The sequence below is a fragment of the Argopecten irradians genome, chromosome 5 (genome assembly GCF_041381155.1).
Source record: "Argopecten irradians isolate NY chromosome 5, Ai_NY, whole genome shotgun sequence".
NCBI classification, from domain to species: domain Eukaryota; kingdom Metazoa; phylum Mollusca; class Bivalvia; order Pectinida; family Pectinidae; genus Argopecten; species Argopecten irradians.
Window position 1 is genome coordinate 33,248,964 of NC_091138.1, and position 21,251 is coordinate 33,270,214.

General features: G+C 39.2%; 1 protein-coding gene across 1 annotated transcript in view; it reads right to left on the bottom strand.

Annotated features, from left to right (window-relative positions):
• The window catches only part of LOC138323592 (serine/threonine-protein phosphatase 2B catalytic subunit 2-like), a 47,562-nt gene extending 26,755 nt beyond the window's left edge, over positions 1 to 20,807 (bottom strand). Inside the window, exon 1 of the mRNA XM_069268303.1 lies at positions 20,424 to 20,807. Within this exon, the coding sequence (XP_069124404.1) occupies positions 20,424 to 20,463 (40 nt within the window). The 5' untranslated portion in view covers positions 20,464 to 20,807. The remainder of the gene's footprint in view (positions 1 to 20,423) is intronic.
• Positions 20,808 to 21,251: the final 444 nt, after the last annotated feature.

The window sequence follows — 21,251 nt, forward strand, 5'->3', positions numbered from 1 at the left end:
CCTTCAACTCCATAAACATCCACTCACCCAACCTCCATAATCACCACTTCCCTTCATCTCCATAAACATCCACCCACCCGACCTCCATAATCACCACTGCCCTTCAACTCCATAAACATCCACTCACCCAACCTCCATAATCACTACTTCAACTCCATAAACATCCACTCACCCAACCTCCATAATCACCACTTCCCTTCATCTCCATAAACATCCACCCACCCGACCTCCATAATCACCACTTCCCTTCAACTCCATAAACATCCACTCACCCAACCTCCATAATCACCACTTCCCTTCATCTCCATAAACATCCACCCACCCGACCTCCATAATCACCACTTCCCTTCAACTCCATAAACATCAACTCACCCAACCTCCATAATCACCACTTCCCTTCATCTCCATAAACATCCACCCACCCAACCTCCATAATCACTACTTCCCTTCAACTCCATAAACATCCACTCACCCAACCTCCGTAATTATCACTCTCCTTCAACTCCATAAACATCCACCCACCCACCCTCCATAATCACCACTTCCCTTCAACTCCATAAACATCCACTCACCCAACCTCCATAATCATCAGTGCCCTTCAACTCCATAAACATTCACCCTCCCCAACTTCCATAATCATCACTACCCTACAATCCCATAAACATTCACCCTCCCCACCTCAATAATCACCACTTCCCTTTATTTTTATAAACATCCTCCCTCACCTCCACAATCATCACTCCCCTTCAATCTCATAAACATCCATCATCCCCTACCTCAATAATCACCACTTCCCTTTATTTTTATAAACATTCAACCTCACCTCCACAATCATCACTCCCCTTCAATCTCATAAACATCCACCCTCCACTACCTCAATAATCACCTCTTCCCTTTATTTTTATAAACATCCTCCCTCACCTCCACAATCATCACTCCCTTTCAATCCCATAAACATCCATCATCCCCTACTTTAATAATCACCACTTCCCTTTATTTTTATAAACATTCAACCTCACCTCCATAATCATCACTTCCCTTCAACTCTACAAATATCTATCTACCCTGCTCCCCACCTCCATAATCATTTATCACAAACCTCCCATTATATAAACATCCACCCTCTTCCTCTGCCATAATCATCATTTAACTTTATAAACATCCACCCACCGCCATAATCATGATTATTATTTTGTAGCATAATGTCTAGACTAAAAAAGTAGAAGCAGAATTGTTCGTATTGGCACGTTTAGAATTCATCTATGTCTGAGACGTAAGTAGCCTTTGCTTGGTTGTCATTACATCATACTGTTTGACAAACTGTGAAATGAATATGTCTGCGATATTTGACTTCAATTCTTGTTGTACACAAGTCTGTTTTTTCGGTCACTATGACTGTTTCACCCAAAGAGCATTTTAAGCACGGTCTTAGCCTTTGATACACCGGCTGTGATATTTAGCAGCTTAACTTTCCTAACGACTGTATCAATCGGATTGATGCACGATTCTTAGCTTGTCCTATCAGGGGTCCCTAACTAACACCTGTACTCGGCCAAAATTATTATCTGTTTAAGATAATGGCGTGAATTGATGGCTATTCAGGATGTTTCTCATATAACTTATCAATATTACCATCATTCTTTGTTTTAAATCCGAATTTTTTGTTTATTATGCATCGTTAACGCCTACTTCGGTTTATATCATTTGGAGGTTATTAAAACAAAGTATCAATTCCATTCACGATATACTTAATTACGAAAAAAATAATTATGGCCTGATAAAATCAATTACACATTTATTGGCTATCAGTGTAAGAAATTCATGTCGACTCATTTAAAAAAATACTTACAAAAATTCAAAAAACGGAAATTGTACGTACATGAATGCTTGTACATGCATCACATTCATACATTGTGTGACTATATATATCTAACGAGTAGTAGCGCATTAATACAGTATTAACGAAAAATACTTTACATAAAAGCGCCTCAAAACATTGACTTATGTTTTGCGAATTTATTACCAAGCTCAATATTGCCGCGAGAGGAAGTTTGAGCAAACAAGACTTGCGCCCACGCCGGACATTAGGAAATGAAGCTTCTGATCCAGGGCAAGATCACCTGAGTAAGTTTAATATCTTAGCGTTTTTTCGATACCGTCTCTTGTTACCTCCTTATAAATCCACTATATACCGGTACATGTACAAGGCCAAACTTCATTAACCCGAACTCCTTTAACCCCAAATACACTGTTTAATTCGATATGATTTGTTAATACAATCTACATCCATAGAAAATGTAGGTCACGGCGACCTGAAATAAGTGAAATCACCTATTGCACCGATCATTGGATTGGGGATACATTTTATGTATACAATTTCCAATATATTCTTTATTGAGCGGCCACGAACAGTAAGTAATGCCTTGCAGTTTCTTTTACATTTCGCGACATTTTACCAAGTAATGGTGAGTCGAGATCATTATATACATTGGTATCTTGTTCCTAGCTCCATTATTTCCAGTATGCTGTTGACCTTCTTTCGTCGAGATTTCCTTTACACCAGCGGTTACTATATCACATTGCGTTTGTTACGGGGAGTCACTGAACCTTGTACAGATATAATATTTACACGAGTTGCTGCTGCCATGTCCTATAATATTAAAGCGATGTAATTAGAATGCCAATGAAAGTGTCGGATTTACGCCTGTTTGGTTTGGTTTATTAAGTTTAACGTCCTATCAACCAGGATCATTTAAGGACGAACTCTCTGTGAGTATCATGTTGCGGTGTGTGAATGCCTTTATGTTTTGGGAGGCTGCGCTATATTCGGGATATTCCTTGTAGTTCCATATCACCAGGCATGCCGCCGAAGACACCGAGCAGGCACGCCTCACCCGGCCACATTTATACTGATAACTGGAAAAGCGATCGCCCTATAGATGCCCTTTATGATGAGCACTAAGAAGGAAAAAAAACTTAGGATATACAGAGACAGTTGGCATGTACAAGAGCATAAAATTCCTTCCGCTTATTTTGACGTCATTATCATTGTGATGTCACAATTGTCGTGCCAGCGATCACGGGGAATGACTGCTGTTTCGCTCTTGACGATAATGAGATGTTCGTTAATTTCATATGCCAAATTTCTTGGGATTGCATTGCATAATAGAATTGTTATCAAATATAATTATAAGCATTGCACTGGATTCAGTTAGCATTATAGGAGTATGAATGCCAACTGCACAGCATCAGTTGGCAAAACGAGTATGAATGTCAATTGGACAACGGAAAATTCAACACTAAATTGCCGCTGTCCAGATGGCATTGATACACTCATAATTGTCAACTGATTTCAGATCAATGCTTAAAAATAGCCTGCCAAACATGGCGTCATCATAACTATGACGTCATAATTGTCAGTGCACTGATTATGAAAAAAAGACCATTAAAAGGGCTGTTGGACTTAGCATTCATCTATTTGCCATTCAACAATTCCTATAGAGATGCTAACTAGATGCAGTTAAATGTTTGAGTAAAGGAGAATAAATATATTAGACTGATATCTACAGAAAGTTGTCGTGGCACAGAACAAGTCACTAATAAGTAGTATGCAGTTATGCGCCAAACAGGAAGTGTAGAAACGGAAGTACAAGTACTCAAATCCTTAATTCCAATGTCGCGCGAGGTGAGGATGCATCTTTTTATGACCTTGATCTGTGGTTTACTGAGCCATGTATGTAACTTTTTACGTCCCAATCCTTTAATATCAGTATCACAAATATCATTTGAAAGGAAATGGAAGTTAACATAAATTTAACATATATAATTTGAAAGGACATGATAATAGACATGTTTGTTTCAGTACGGACAGGAAGTGTTAACAAGACCAATACGATGTTCCCGGAAATCGTAGAGGAATTCCAACTATAGAGACAACCTTTGTAAACATATAGCATTTAGAATGCCGACAGCGAATCTTCCCCTTTGTACCAATTCGTTTCGCCACACAAAGCACGTGTGCGTTTAGGTAAAGGTTAACAATATCTTACACTCCATCTACAGTAGTAACTGTCGGGATCTTACAACATGTACATCATTTAGTCTGGTCATTACAAGCGGCATGGAGCGGAAGCATGGTGGATATACTAGGGGGCTTCATATACAAACAAGTTTACAAGTCCTCCCCACGTGTCAAACAGCCAGCGGAGAATTTCGGAAGGATGTGAACCCCGCTAACACCTCGTTACAGCACAAATCTTACATTCTACTTATGTTATTACTGAAAAAGTAACTAAGCTGTTATATTTAATTTAATGTAAAGTATAACACATAATTTCTATGCAATTAAAACTAAAAACAATATAAGACAATTATTTTCTCAAATACATTGTATATTGTAATGTGTTCGAAATTACTATTAAGCCAGTATTTGGCCATATCTAACATTATTAGAAATTACAAGTGAAAAGTCTTTACATTATGAAACTGTGGTCAACATCATTGCTCAAATTACACAGTACTATACGAAAGTACGAAACTACGGACAAAGTCACTGTCCTAGCAAACATGCACCCTTAACTCTATAGTTATGCCAGAGAAAAGGTAGCAGTTAATCATAAGTCCATGTAACGTTGGTTGTTAGAGTCTGGAGCCAAGTTTTAGGATAGTATCATGTCCCTGTAACCTAATTCTACACCGGAATCAGTGATAGACAGTAATCTAGTCAGGCGTGCGGTATTTATTCTAATGCACACACTGTATAGGTACTGTAATACAAGGTCAATGTACCGTGCGAGAAAAAGATATACATATATAAATGCAAGTTCATGCTCTATTTGCAGCCGTGTGACTCATCTTAAAAATAATCTAAACTATCTTCTTAAATATAAGTATTTGAACATACAAGGCTCAGTGAAAGTTTTCACACTAGTGCATAGCCCTTAAAACATGCAGATTTTGTATTTAATTAGGTTGTGAATTTGATATTCTGATTCGTGTCAATCCCCTGAAAGTTCTTTGTGATAATTCAAGAAATCTCTCAGCTCTACCGTGAGTCGCGGTCGGGATGTTGAAGTGTTCCGACACATTACCAGTAACCTCCACCGAAAACTCCACTTATTTCGGTAGGGAGTTCGCAAACTGCAGTTGCCCGGTACAAATCTTATATCAGTGATTTTCTCTTGAGTACTCCGGTATCTTACATGACATAATTGTTGATAGGACGTAAAAGAAAAGAAAAATATGGGGCCACGGTGACCGAGTGGTTTAAGATGTCCCGACAAATAACCACACGATATCCACCTCGAATCCAATGTAATGTGGTAAAGTTGCCAGGCGATAACCGCCGGGTGCTCCGCCCCCCCTCCCCCCCCCCACCGCCGGGTGCTCCGCCCCCCCTCCCCCCCCCCACCCGGCCATTAAACCTGGTAGTCCTTATATGACCCTGGGTATTAATAAAACATAAACATACATTAAGAAGACCTGCATGGGATTCCATTACGGTACCTATGGAAATCTAGTAATTCTATGTAAAAACTTTTACACACACACCTTCAATATATCCTTATCAAATTAACTCTCTCGGGTGTTTGGGTTCTAAACTAGGTTGTAGACAATAAAAAGCAGCGATAAAACGCTTGTTTCCAATGTAGTATCTTACTTGATCATACACAGGGTATGATTTGTGTGCTTCAGACAAACGTAGGCGTCTGTGGATGATATTTATTTGACACAAATTGTCAAAACTTGTTTTGATATAAACTAAAAAAAGCATGTATCATCTAAAATATGAGCTAGAGTAGTCTATAAACACACGCTTCCTGTTTAGTTGGTATGCTGAAAATGATCGAGGATGTCTCTACTTAGACCTTTCACTTCCGGTTAACGAATATCATGACTTATTCGAACTTCCGGTTATATTTACATGAACCCTACACAAAGGAAAATGAAATTAGTAATGAAATATTACCATGGATATTCTTATCGGTAGTTGAAAACTGACACTTTTATCCTCTTGTCGTCTTTCTCCTCATTTTTGGCTCAAGTGCAAAATTGATTGGAGGCAGATTTAAGCCTGAAAATTTTGTAACTTGCAATGAAAATATTATTCATCATTTACAACATTTTACTGGAGATAAATGACTTTATTTACCTGGTAAACTTTCAGTTTGAATATTACTTTATGAAACATAATCATCCATTCATCTATCGACTTTAATGATTTCATTTTAATTATTGCAATACAAGCTTCCGACCAAACTTGATGGATACAATATTGTCCCGAGCGCTCTTTGTACAGTCGGTATAATTGTACTTTGTAGACAATACAGAAAGAAATTGTCTAGTCTTCATCGGGAATTACGTTCCTAATACAACACACATTGTAGATATATACCACGGGATTCTTTTCATATTCAATGTCCTAGACACTGTGAACAATGAACTATCGGTGTTCCAGCTTATGAACCTATTATTTCAGTAGGTCATAATGACATATTCTATATCAACTATTAGAAGGGATTTTCTTATGTATTAAAATCGTGCTTAATGTTTGATTATTAACGGGATATTCTTGAACTTTAAAACACGTTCATATGGCTATATATATATTTCCAACTACAAGATAGATGAGAGTGCACTAGTTCATACCCGAGCTGTCAGCATATAAACTGTAGTAATTTTTTCTTGATCTGGATATATAGGCATAAAATGCTTGCGTCCAGTATGTGCTACACCCGGCATTGGAATTTGCATACAGTGGTTCTGTATATGAGAAATGTGTTTAATCTGGATTCTATCTAAGAGGCGGGCGTAATTTGGGGAGGGTACAAGCAAAAGTATCGGAATATTCGAGAGTTATTCTTCAGCACTCGTGCTGGTGGGAAATAAAACCACAGATTCTACGAAGACTCCTATTCTCGGCTACATAATATGCAATCTTGGGTCTATATAGTCACGTCTTGGCTTTCTTCGACGTTCCTAACTTATGCGACCTTGACATTGTACCAGGAACCTCGATCTGATAAACATAGTGTCTGTCACTGTCAAGATTCGGGTACATTTTGGCAACGCTTTAACAATGTCTTAAAATACAAAATACAGAGTTGTATGTATTTTATGATAAAGTGGTCATTGATGACAGAATTATACACCCAATAATGAATGCATTTCTTTCTTCATAACATGCGTCTTTAAGGCATTTTCTTATCTCGAATGCAGGCTTCATGAAATGTCACAATCTGCATGGATGGAAAACCTGGATGGAGGCATTCAAGACTTTTGCTTGGATGGGAATCTTGGTTAGATGCGTATAAGGTGTTTGCATGCTTGAGAACCTTGGTTAGATTCGGTCAATTCTATTGCATGGAAGGGAACCCGGGATGAATGCCTTTTGCATGAACGGGTGCCTCACTTAAGAACGTCGAAATCTTTTGTATAATCGAGTACAGTAGTTAGAGTCATTCAAATCTTTTGCGTGGACAGTTTACCGTAATTAAATACATGTCTTTATTTATGTCTTTTGGATGACCTAGCATCTTGGTTAGATTTTATCAGGTTGATGATAACTCAGGATAGAAACGTTTAAGTCTTTTGTATGGATGGGAACTTTGGACATGGCATTCAAATCTTTTGCATGAATATTGGCCTAGATTTAAATGGGTTTGATTTCTTGGCATCGCTTGGGATCCGGATTTGTAGAATGCCATGTCTTATAGAAAAGGAAATATTCGAATAGTCTATACCGCAATTATTCAACAAGATAAAAAAAAACACCTTAAATATGGAAAAGCTTCATTGCAAGTGTTAGATGCTCAATAGGATATCATATGGATTCTAGCTAGATGGGAGATTATCTTCAGTTTGGTTATTATACAATCAAAATAGCGCGGTGCTATTTACAAAAGTAAACAAACACACACACGTATTGCTCATATCAATCAATTAATCATGGTAAATTGTAAATATTGGACATTAATTACTATACAGGGAATGTAACTATATTGCATTACTCGAACCTGCATAGACACACACCGTACTCGATCGTATTGTTAGAGAGAGAACGACTCAATTCCGACAGAAATCAATATTCTAACTCGCCTGTAGATATTGTTATAATGTCAGGGTGTCCCGGTAGGTATATCCTTAGCATTTAAATTATAACCGCCCTGCCAGTCCGCTTTAATTGATGTTTCGTAACATCAATATATATGCCTGTACTGAAACATTAAAGCGCTCATTAGCTAGCCACCGCCGCGTGCGGGCATATTGGTCATTTTACGATGATGGTCGGAATGTATATGAATTAGCAGAACATAATACCGATGACAGTATGGCGGATAATTAATATGTACATGCCTCATCACGTGCATATATTCCACACGTGCAGCGCCACGGTAATCGGGATAACAATCAATTACAACAGGAACGAGCACTGTAGTGGAACTGTTTGTATATAAACATTATCTCGTACATATCTGTCTGTATGTGTGCTGTCAAATTACTTGTAGATCTGTCTGGTATAGTCTGTTATACACAGATACCAGGTATTCAGTGGAGCAGTATAGCTTTACTGGAGTTTATGTGAAATATTGTATAAACCAACACCTAAGCTCTTAAAATGTATTAAATTGCTCAACCCTATCATCGATATACATACATGTTTTGTGTGGGACTACTGTATACATTGTACAAGCTTTGGTGTGGGACAACTGCATATGACAATGACATTATACAAGCTTTGCTGTGGGATAACTACATATGATAATGTATACGGTGGTCCCACACCAAAACTTGTACTATGTATACAGTGGTCCCAAACCAAACCTTGTATACAACGGTCCACACCAAGTCTTATTCAATGTTTACAGTTGTCCCAAACCAAACCTTGTACAATGTATACAGTGGTCCTACACTAAATCTTGTACAATACATACAATGGCCCCACATCAAACCTTGTACAATGTATACAGTGGTCACACACCAACCCTGTACAATGGTTTGTTTAGTTTTACGTCCTATTAACAGCCAGGGTCATGTAAGGACGTGCCAGGTTTGTTGGTGGAGGAAAGCCGGAGTACCCGGAGAAAAACCACCGGTCAGCGGTCAGTACCTGGCAACTGCCCCACATGGGATTCGAACCCGCATCCCAGAGGTGGAGGGCTTGTGGTAATATGTCGGGACATCTTAACCACTCGGCCACCGCGGCCCCCTGTACAATGGCCCCACATCAAACCTTGTACGATGTATACAGTGGTCCCACATCAAACCTTTTACAATGTATACAGAAGTCACACAACAACCCTGTACAATGGTCAACATCGAATCTTGTACAATGTACACAATGGTCCAACACTAAATCTTGTACAATGTATACAGTGGTCCCACACCAATCCGATACAATGCATACAGTGGGCCGCAGAATGTATACAGTGGTCCTACACCAAACCTTGTACAATATATACAATGGTCAACGCCAAATCTTGTACAATGTATACAGTGGTCACACACCAACCCTGTACAATGGCTCCACATCAAACCTTGTACAATGTATACAGTGGTTCCACACTAAATCTTGTACAATGTATACAATGTTGCCACACCAAATCTTGTACAATGTATACAATGTTGCCACACCAAACCTTGTACAATGTATACAGTGGTTCCACACCAAACCTTGTACAATGTATATGTATACAGTGTGGCCACACCAAACATTGTACAATGTATACAGTGGTCCCACACCAAACCTTATACAATGTATACAGTGGTCCCACACCAAATCTTGTACAATATATACAGTGGTTCCACACCAAATCTTGTACAATGTATACAGTGGTCCCACACCAAATCTTGTACAATGTATACAGTGGTCCCACACCAAATATTGTACAATGTATACAGTGGTCCCACACCAATTCTTGTACAATGTATACAGTGGTCCCACACCAAATCTTGTACAATGTATACAGTGGTCCCACACCAAATCTTGTACAATGTATACAGTGGTCCCACACCAAATCTTGTACAATGTATACAGTGGTCCCACACCAAATCTTCTACAATGTATACAGTGGTCCCACACCAAACCTTGTACAATGTATATAGTAGTCCCACACCAAATCTTGTACAATGTATACAGTGGTCCCACACCAAATCTTGTACAATGTATACAGTGGTCCTACACCAACCCTGTACAATGGTCCCACACCAAATATTGCAGCATGGTCCAACACCAATCCGATACAATGCATACAGTGGGCCGCACAATGTATACCGTGGTCCTACACCAAATATTGTACAATATATACAATGGTCAACGCCAAAATTTGTACAATGTATACAGTGGTCACACACCAACCCTGTACAATGGCCCCACACAAAACCTTGTACAATGTATACAGTGGTCCCACACCAAATCTTGTACAATGTATACAGTGGTCCTACACCAACCCTGTACAATGGTCCCACACCAAATATTGTACAATGTATACAGTGGTCCCACACCAATCCGATACAATGCATACAGTGGGCCGCACAATGTATACAGTGGTCCTACACCAAATATTGTACAATATATACAATGGTCAACGCCAAATCTTGTACAATGTATACAGTGGTCACACACCAACCCTGTACAATGGCCCCACACCAAACCTTGTACAATGTATACAGTAGTCCCACACCAAATCTTGTACAATGTATACAGAAGTCCCACACCAAATCTTGAACAAGGCATACAGTGGTCCCATACTAAATCTTGCACAATCTATACAGTGGTCACACACCAAACCTTGTACAATGTATACAGTGGTTCCACACCAAATATTGTACAATGTATACAGTGGTCCCACACCAATCCTATACAATGTATACAGTGGACCCACACCAAATCTTGCACAATGTATACAGTGGTCCCACACCAATCCTATGCAATGTATACAGTGGTTCCACACCAAATCTTGTACAATGTATACAGTGGTCCCACACCAATCCTATACAATGTATACAGTAGTCCCACACCAAATCTTGTACAATGTATACAGTGGTCCCACACCAATCCTATACAATGTATACAGTGGTTTCACACCAAATCTTGTACAATGTATACAGTGGTCCCACACCAAACCTTGTACAATGTATACAGTGGTTCCACACCAAATATTGTACAATGTATACAGTGGTCCCACACCAAATCTTGTACAATGTATACAGTGTTCCCACACCAAAGCTTGTATAATGCATACAGTAGTCCCACACCAAAGCTTGTACAATGTATACAGTAGTCCCACACCAAACCTTGTACAATGTATACAGTGGTCCCACACCAAAGCTTGTACAATGTATACAGTAGTCCTACACCAAATCTTGTACAATATATACAGTGGTCCCACACCGATCCTGTACAATGTATACAGTGGTCCCACACCAAATCTTGTACAATGTATACAGTGGTCCCACACCAAATCTTGTACAATGTATACAGTGGTCCCACACCAAATCTTGTACAATGTATACAGTGGTCCCACACCAAATCTTGTACAATGTATACAGTGGTCCCACACCAAATCTTGTACAATGTATACAGTGGTCCCACACCAAATCTTGTACAATGTATACAGTGGTCCCACACCAAATCTTGTACAATGTATACAGTGGTCCCAAACCAAATCTTGTACAATGTATACAGTGGTCCCACACCAAATCTTGTACAATGTATACAGTGGTCCCACACCAAATATTGTACAATGTATATAGTAGTCCCACACCAAATCTTGTACAATGTATACAGTGGTCCCACACCAAATCTTGTACAATGTATACAGTGGTCCTACACCAACCCTGTACAATGGTCCCACACCAAATATTGCAGCATGGTCCAACACCAATCCGATACAATGCATACAGTGGGCCGCACAATGTATACCGTGGTCCTACACCAAATATTGTACAATATATACAATGGTCAACGCCAAAATTTGTACAATGTATACAGTGGTCACACACCAACCCTGTACAATGGCCCCACACAAAACCTTGTACAATGTATACAGTGGTCCCACACCAAATCTTGTACAATGTATACAGTGGTCCTACACCAACCCTGTACAATGGTTCCACACCAAATATTGTACAATGTATACCATGGTCCCACACCAATCCGATACAATGCATACAGTGGGCCGCACAATGTATACAGTGGTCCTACACCAAATATTGTACAATATATACAATGGTCAACGCCAAATCTTGTACAATGTATACAGTGGTAACACACCAACCCTGTACAATGGCCCCACACCAAACCTTGTACAATGTATACAGTAGTCCCACACCAAATCTTGTACAATGTATACAGAAGTCCCACACCAAATCTTGAACAAGGCATACAGTGGTCCCATACTAAATCTTGCACAATCTATACAGTGGTCACACACCAAATATTGTACAATGTATACAGTGGTTCCACACCAAATATTGTACAATGTATACAGTGGTCCCACACCAAATCTTGTACAATGTATACAGTGGACCCACACCAAATCTTGCACAATGTATACAGTGGTCCCACACCAATCCTATGCAATGTATACAGTGGTTCCACACCAAATCTTGTACAATGTATAGAGTGGTCCCACACCAATCCTATACAATGTATACAGTAGTCCCACACCAAATCTTGTACAATGTATACAGTGGTCCCACACCAATCCTATACAATGTATACAGTGGTTTCACACCAAATGTTGTACAATGTATACAGTGGTCCCACACCGAACCTTGTACAATGTATACAGTGGTTCCACACCAAATATTGTACAATGTATACAGTGGTCCCACACCAAATCTTGTACAATGTATACAGTGTTCCCACACCAAAGCTTGTATAATGCATACAGTAGTCCCACACCAAAGCTTGTACAATGTATACAGTAGTCCCACACCAAACCTTGTACAATGTATACAGTGGTCCCACACCAAAGCTTGTACAATGTATACAGTAGTCCTACACCAAATCTTGTACAATATATACAGTGGTCCCACACCGATCCTGTACAATGTATACAGTGGTCCCACACCAAATTTTGTACAATGTATACAGTGGTCCCACACCAAATCTTGTACAATGTATACAGTGGTCCCACACCAATCCTGTACAATGTATACAGTGGTCCCACACCAAATCTTGAACAATGTATACAGTGGTCCCACACCAAATATTGTACAATGCATGCAGTGGTCCCACACCAAATCTTGCACAATGTATACAGTGGTCCCACACCAAATCTTGTACAATGTATACAGTGGTCCCACACCAAATCTTGTACAATGTATACAGTGGTCCCACACCAAATATTGTACAATGTATACAGTGGTCCCACACCAAATCTTGTACAATGTATACAGAAGTCCCACACCAAATCTTGAACAAGGCATACAGTGGTCCCATACTAACTCTTGCACAATGTATACAGTGGTCACACACCAAACCTTGTACAATGTATACAGTGGTCCCACACCAATCATATACAATGTATACAGTGGTCCCACATCAATCCTATACAATGTATACAGTGGTCCCACACCAAATCTTGCACAATGTATACAGTGGTCCCACACCAATCCTATGCAATGTATACAGTGGTTCCACACCAAATCTTGTACAATGTATAGAGTGGTCCCACACCAATCCTATACAATGTATACAGTAGTCCCACACCAAATCTTGTACAATGTATACAGTGGTCCCACACCAATCCTATACAATGTATACAGTGGTTTCACACCAAATCTTGTACAATGTATACAGTGGTCCCACACCGAACCTTGTACAATGTATACAGTGGTTCCACACCAAATATTGTACAATGTATACAGTGGTCCCACACCAAATCTTGTACAATGTATACAGTGTTCCCACACCAAAGCTTGTATAATGCATACAGTAGTCCCACACCAAAGCTTGTACAATGTATACAGTAGTCCCACACCAAACCTTGTACAATGTATACAGTGGTCCCACACCAAAGCTTGTACAATGTATACAGTAGTCCTACACCAAATCTTGTACAATATATACAGTGGTCCCACTCCGATCCTGTACAATGTATACAGTGGTCCCACACCAAATTTTGTACAATGTATACAGTGGTCCCACACCAAATCTTGTACAATGTATACAGTGGTCCCACACCAATCCTGTACAATGTATACAGTGGTCCCACACCAAATCTTGTACAATGTATACAGTGGTCCCACACCAAATCTTGTACAATGTATACAGTGGTCCCACACCAAATCTTGTACAATGTATACAGTGGTCCCACACCAAATCTTGTACAATGTATACAGTGGTCCCACACCAAATCTTGTACAATGTATACAGTGGTTCCACACCAAATATTGTACAATGTATACAGTGGTCCCACACCAAATCTTGTACAATGTATACAGAAGTCCCACACCAAATCTTGAACAAGGCATACAGTGGTCCCATACTAACTCTTGCACAATGTATACAGTGGTCACACACCAAACCTTGTACAATGTATACAGTGGTCCCACACCAATCATATACAATGTATACAGTGGTCCCACACCAAATCTTGCACAATGTATACAGTGGTCCCACACCAATCCTATGCAATGTATACAGTGGTTCCACACCAAATCTTGTACAATGTATACAGTGGTCCCACACCAATCCTATACAATGTATACAGTAGTCCCACACCAATCCTATACAATGTATACAGTGGTTCCACACCAAACTTTGTACAATGTATACAGTGGTTCCACACCAAATATTGTACAATGTATACAGTGGTTCCACACCAAATATTGTACAATGTATACAGTGGTCCCACACTAAATCTTGTACAATGTATACAGTGGTTCCACACCAAATCTTGTACTATGTATACAGTGGTCCCACACCAATCCTATACAATGTATACAGTGGTTCCACACCAAACTTTGTACAATGTATACAGTGGTTCCACACCAAATATTGTACAATGTATACAGTGGTTCCACACCAAATATTGTACAATGTATACAGTGGTCCCACACTAAATCTTGTACAATGTATACAGTAGTCCCACACCAAACCTTGTACAATGTATACAGTGGTCCCACACCAAAGCTTGTACAATGTATACAGTAGTCCTACACCAAATCTTGTACAATATATACAGTGGTCCCACACCGATCCTGTACAATGTATACAGTGGTCCCACACCAAATTTTGTACAATGTATACAGTGGTCCCACACCAAATCTTGTACAATGTATACAGTGGTCCCACACCAATCCTGTACAATGTATACAGTGGTCCCACACCAAATCTTGAACAATGTATACAGTGGTCCCACACCAAATATTGTACAATGCATGCAGTGGTCCCACACCAAATCTTGCACAATGTATACAGTGGTCCCACACCAAATCTTGTACAATGTATACAGTGGTCCCACACCAAATCTTGTACAATGTATACAGTGGTCCCACACCAAATATTGTACAATGTATACAGTGGTCCCACACCAAATCTTGTACAATGTATACAGAAGTCCCACACCAAATCTTGAACAAGGCCTTGGTCTTGTTCAATGTATACAGTGGTCCCACACCAATCCTGTACAATGTATACAGTGGTCCCACACCAAATCTTGAACAATGTATACAGTGGTCCCACACCAAATATTGTACAATGCATGCAGTGGTCCCACACCAAATCTTGCACAATGTATACAGTGGTCCCACACCAAATCTTGTACAATGTATACAGTGGTCCCACACCAAATCTTGTACAATGTATACAGTGGTCCCACACCAAATATTGTACAATGTATACAGTGGTCCCACACCAAATCTTGTACAATGTATACAGAAGTCCCACACCAAATCTTGAACAAGGCATACAGTGGTCCCATACTAACTCTTGCACAATGTATACAGTGGTCACACACCAAACCTTGTACAATGTATACAGTGGTCCCACACCAATCATATACAATGTATACAGTGGTCCCACATCAATCCTATACAATGTATACAGTGGTCCCACACCAAATCTTGCACAATGTATACAGTGGTCCCACACCAATCCTATGCAATGTATACAGTGGTTCCACACCAAATCTTGTACAATGTATACAGTGGTCCCACACCAATCCTATACAATGTATACAGTAGTCCCACACCAATCCTATACAATGTATACAGTGGTTCCACACCAAACTTTGTACAATGTATACAGTGGTCCCACACCAAATATTGTACAATGTATACAGTGGTTCCACATCAAATATTGTACAATGTATACAGTGGTCCCACACTAAATCTTGTACAATGTATACAGTGGTTCCACACCAAATCTTGTACTATGTATACAGTGGTCCCACACCAATCCTATACAATGTATACAGTGGTTCCACACCAAACTTTGTACAATGTATACAGTGGTTCCACACCAAATATTGTACAATGTATACAGTGGTTCCACACCAAATATTGTACAATGTATACAGTGGTCCCACACTAAATCTTGTACAATGTATACAGTAGTCCCACACCAAACCTTGTACAATGTATACAGTGGTCCCACACCAAAGCTTGTACAATGTATACAGTAGTCCTACACCAAATCTTGTACAATATATACAGTGGTCCCACACCGATCCTGTACAATGTATACAGTGGTCCCACACCAAATTTTGTACAATGGTTTTACACAATGTATACAGTGGTCCCACACCAAATCTTGTACAATGTATACAGTGGTCCCACACCAATCCTGTACAATGTATACAGTGGTCCCACACCAAATCTTGAACAATGTATACAGTGGTCCCACACCAAATATTGTACAATGCATGCAGTGGTCCCACACCAAATCTTGCACAATGTATACAGTGGTCCCACACCAAATCTTGTACAATGTATACAGTGGTCCCACACCAAATCTTGTACAATGTATACAGTGGTCCCACACCAAATCTTGTACAATGTATACAGTGGTTCCACACCAAATATTGTACAATGTATACAGTGGTTCCACACCAAATATTGTACAATGTATACAGTGGTCCCATTCTAAATCTTGTACAATGTATACAGTGGTTCAACACCAAATATTGTACAATGTATACAGTGGTCCCACACCAAATCTTGTACAATGTATATAGTGTTCCCACACCAAAGCTTGTACAATGTATACAGTAGTCCCACACCAAATCTTGTACAATATATACAGTGGTCCCACACCGATCCTGTACAATGCATGCAGTAGTCCCACACCAAATCTTGCACAATGTATACAGTGGTCCCACACCAAATCTTGTACAATGTATACAGTGGTCCCACACCAATCCTGTACAATGTATACAGTGGTCCCACACCAAATCTTGAACAATGTATACAGTGGTCCCACACCAAATATTGTACAATGCATGCAGTGGTCCCACACCAAATCTTGCACAATGTATACAGTGGTCCCACACCAAATATTGTACAATGTATACAGTGGTCCCACACCAAATCTTGTACAATGTATACAGTGGTCCCACACCAAATCTTGTACAATGTATACAGTGGTCCCACACCAAATCTTGTACAATGTATACAGTGGTCCCACACCAAATCTTGGACAATGTATACAGTGGTCCCACACCAATCCTATACAATGTATATAGTGGTCCCACACCAAACCTTGTACAATGTATACAGTGGTCCCACACCAAATCTTGGACAATGTATACAGTGGTCCCACACCAAATCTTGTACAAGGTATACAGTGGTCCCACACCAAACCTTGTACAATGTATATAGTGGTCCCACACCAAACCTTGTACAATGTATACAGTGGTCCCACACCAAATCTTGTACAATGTATACAGTAGTCCCACACCAAACCTTATACAATATATGTAATGGTCAACAACAAACCGTATACATTGTACACAGTTGTCCCATAACAAATTTTGTACAGTGTATATTTTTATATGTCAACACTGTGTAGCGCAACATGTCATGCCGAATTCAATCATGGTTAGAAAATGGTTTCTTAAAACAGAATATCCAGAATATGCAGTTACCTCGACCAAATTCTGTCACCCATGAAAACATAAAATGAAATATGATAGACCTTAATGACATTTTCTTTCATATCGTTGAAATTTCATGTTTCATGTTTGTCATATCTTATATACCATAATACGGTTGTAGTGGTATTTGTGAGATTTTAATATCGTCGTCACAGGGGATGTAATATATGTTCATAATGTCAAAGTCCAAATGTTATTTTATGAGATACTCCAAGCGTTTTATTACAATGATATTGCCCTGAAATAACACTAACTGTCGAAAGAATGTTAAATAAGATTAATAGCAGTCAGCCTTAGGTGCTTACTACTAATTGTGAAATGAAAATATATATTCAAATGACTAGTTTTCTTGAGCAAGACTTGATCAGATTCCTTTCTTCTGATATTTTACAGAAACTGATTGCAATCATTCACAACCCGGGATTACGTTTCATGCTTCCCTTTACCTATTATATTTTCATCCTACGCGACTGAAGAAGCATCCTTCCGCGAATAATTGGAACTACTAATGTGCATAACAATTGACTACTCCTGAAAGATGTGCTTATCTGCCATTTTTTCAGTTTTTTACCTGTATTTAAATCAACTATGGGCGAGGATGATTATGACATTCCTGATCATGTCTTTGTAAATAAAAGTTTATATAAATATCGGGTGGATAGAAATACAGCGACATTTTTGTAATGAAATAAAATATGCTAACGAATTAATTTTCTGACAAAATGTGAAATATATCACATTGACAGATTAGGCTAGATGCAGCGAATGACGACTCGCAAATAAGAGGTCAAGATCGTACCATGTTCACCTCTGGATAACGGGAACTCGTATATTGGAGCCTAACAAAGAGGTCATTTATCCATACATACGATTAAATATTGAGATCGTTGATTTAGCGCGACAATTTATGCCCCAGAGTTCAGCATCCGTCTATACATGTATCTATTGGTGCGAACACCTCGACGGCTCACCGCCATACACACCGCAGTGGCCTAGACACAATACAGTTCTATTGATTGTTTATCCGATATCAATTGCATCATCATTGTTAGCTTTAATTCCATTGTTTAGACACTTGGAACTATATAAAATCAACCTTGTCAGCTTTATTACTTTGTTTTGACTTAAATGCGATGATTTTATTTAAGTAGAACCTTTATGTTTTATATCCTGACCAAGGTTACCATGGGAATTCAGAATCGCATTGCGGTAGATTTCAAGCCCTCGTGGCAGATTTTATGGAATACACATTGTGGTCAAAATATCATAATTGTATTTCATACCCAAGTTTTTTTGTTCATCTTCCTATATCTACAAGATCACAATACGGAAGCATTTCATCGAAGTCTAGCAGATCACTCGATTCATATGACATCAAGCTCAATGTGAAACCGATGGTACCTCGGGATGAATGGCGCAATATAGAGTGGAGAGGAGAGGTAAAAGTGTTGAGTTTAGAAGACCAACTTTGACATTTTTTTGTGTGGTTAGATGAAGATGTCAAACATAAACTAGGTGTGAAACATTGAACAATTGTACATGTACCCACATAACATCCCAATACTACAAATAAATGCGATCACGTATAAATAAAGATGCTTAGCTATTTGAAAAGTCGCATGACATGAAATTTGTCTGCAATTAGCATTTCAACTTTTCAAAGTTTTATTTCAAACGTAGCTCGTCAGGTCCCGGTAATTACAGTTTACCATGGCTGTAAATATGTCGTATTAGACAAGTTTTCATTGTAGAAGGAGTCTTTTACCAAATAGTATGATACTGAAGGTTCCGCTACCGACTGACTATAATACACCTGTACAGCCCTGCGTACCTTATCGCAGGGATCTGAGGTACAATTAACCACGATATCGCAGTGAGAGGGGGAGAGATTTTATAAACTGTCGGTCGGTATGGAAGAGACACTACTACATGATGCACCAGTGTATGCATACTCATTGTAATTGATCGCGCGAGAGAGAGAGAGCTTTATTTTACAGTCAGAATTCAATTCTACTACAGACTAGGGTATATGATATGTATATAAATTTGTTGAATTCTGGACTTACATACAATATTAATACATATTCTGAATGCTTCAGTTCACAGTCTGAAGGACTAAGTCATCCTAATTTTCCTAACCCATGATATATCATCTATGTTTACGGTACGATGCGCGTTATCTCCATAGGACCCATAAAGTACACAGAGGGTGTTCTGTAAAACGAAACCGGTTGAAGTGAATGTTTATTCATACCATCATAAAAGTAATAAAGGTATATGCAAATAACTGTTTCTGTAAATTTCCAGCGGTATACGTACCTTTCACACAAATTCCGGGATCCCCGGCTTCCCCGCTCATTCCTGTTGTTGTTGTTACAGTGGACGCTGACGTTTCACACTTGAGAACGCACGAGCGATGCTTTTAATAACCCAAACACTGGGTGTACATGCCAGCACAACACTCGTTTAAAAACATAAACAATTTCACTATTTATCCCAAATATTTCCCGGTGAATAATAATCTATTACATTAGACTTTGTAAACTCCGTATCCGATATATTCATGTGTTTTAAAATACTTGCTCCATTTTCCTGGGTCGGGACATGTAGAGTTCTACTCCAATGCTAGGCACCAAGGTGAATGTCAAATAGTGAAGTGCAGTATCTATATACTTTAGTAGTGCGAAGTTTCCCAAGGTCATTTGAGTATTCGCTAAATGCTTTCTAAGTTCTCAATCTATTTAGTGAACCCACATAGTCAAACCGTTATTAAACTATCATTATCTTTTATCCTCCACTTAAAGATTTACGAGCATACATGTGCAAAACGTATAGTAATTCACTGTATAGCTGTTTTGTTTGTTTATTGTTTTGCAGTGCTTTAACACTGGAAACTCATCATCTGTTACTTCGTTCGCTGTTCGCCAGCATGTTTTAAAGTGCACAGTACATAAGATCAACATATGTACGTTTTCAAGCGGCGTTAAAAGCCATTGATTCCGGAAATCCATACCTTGAGTCGTTATTTTTTGACAGGCCGATGAAACATTTCGTGACTGGTAAGACACAAACTGCATGTGTGGCTATTGTGTGAATGATAAGGTTCCTCGGTGGCCCTGTAAAGGAAAAATCATTATCTTGTCATTC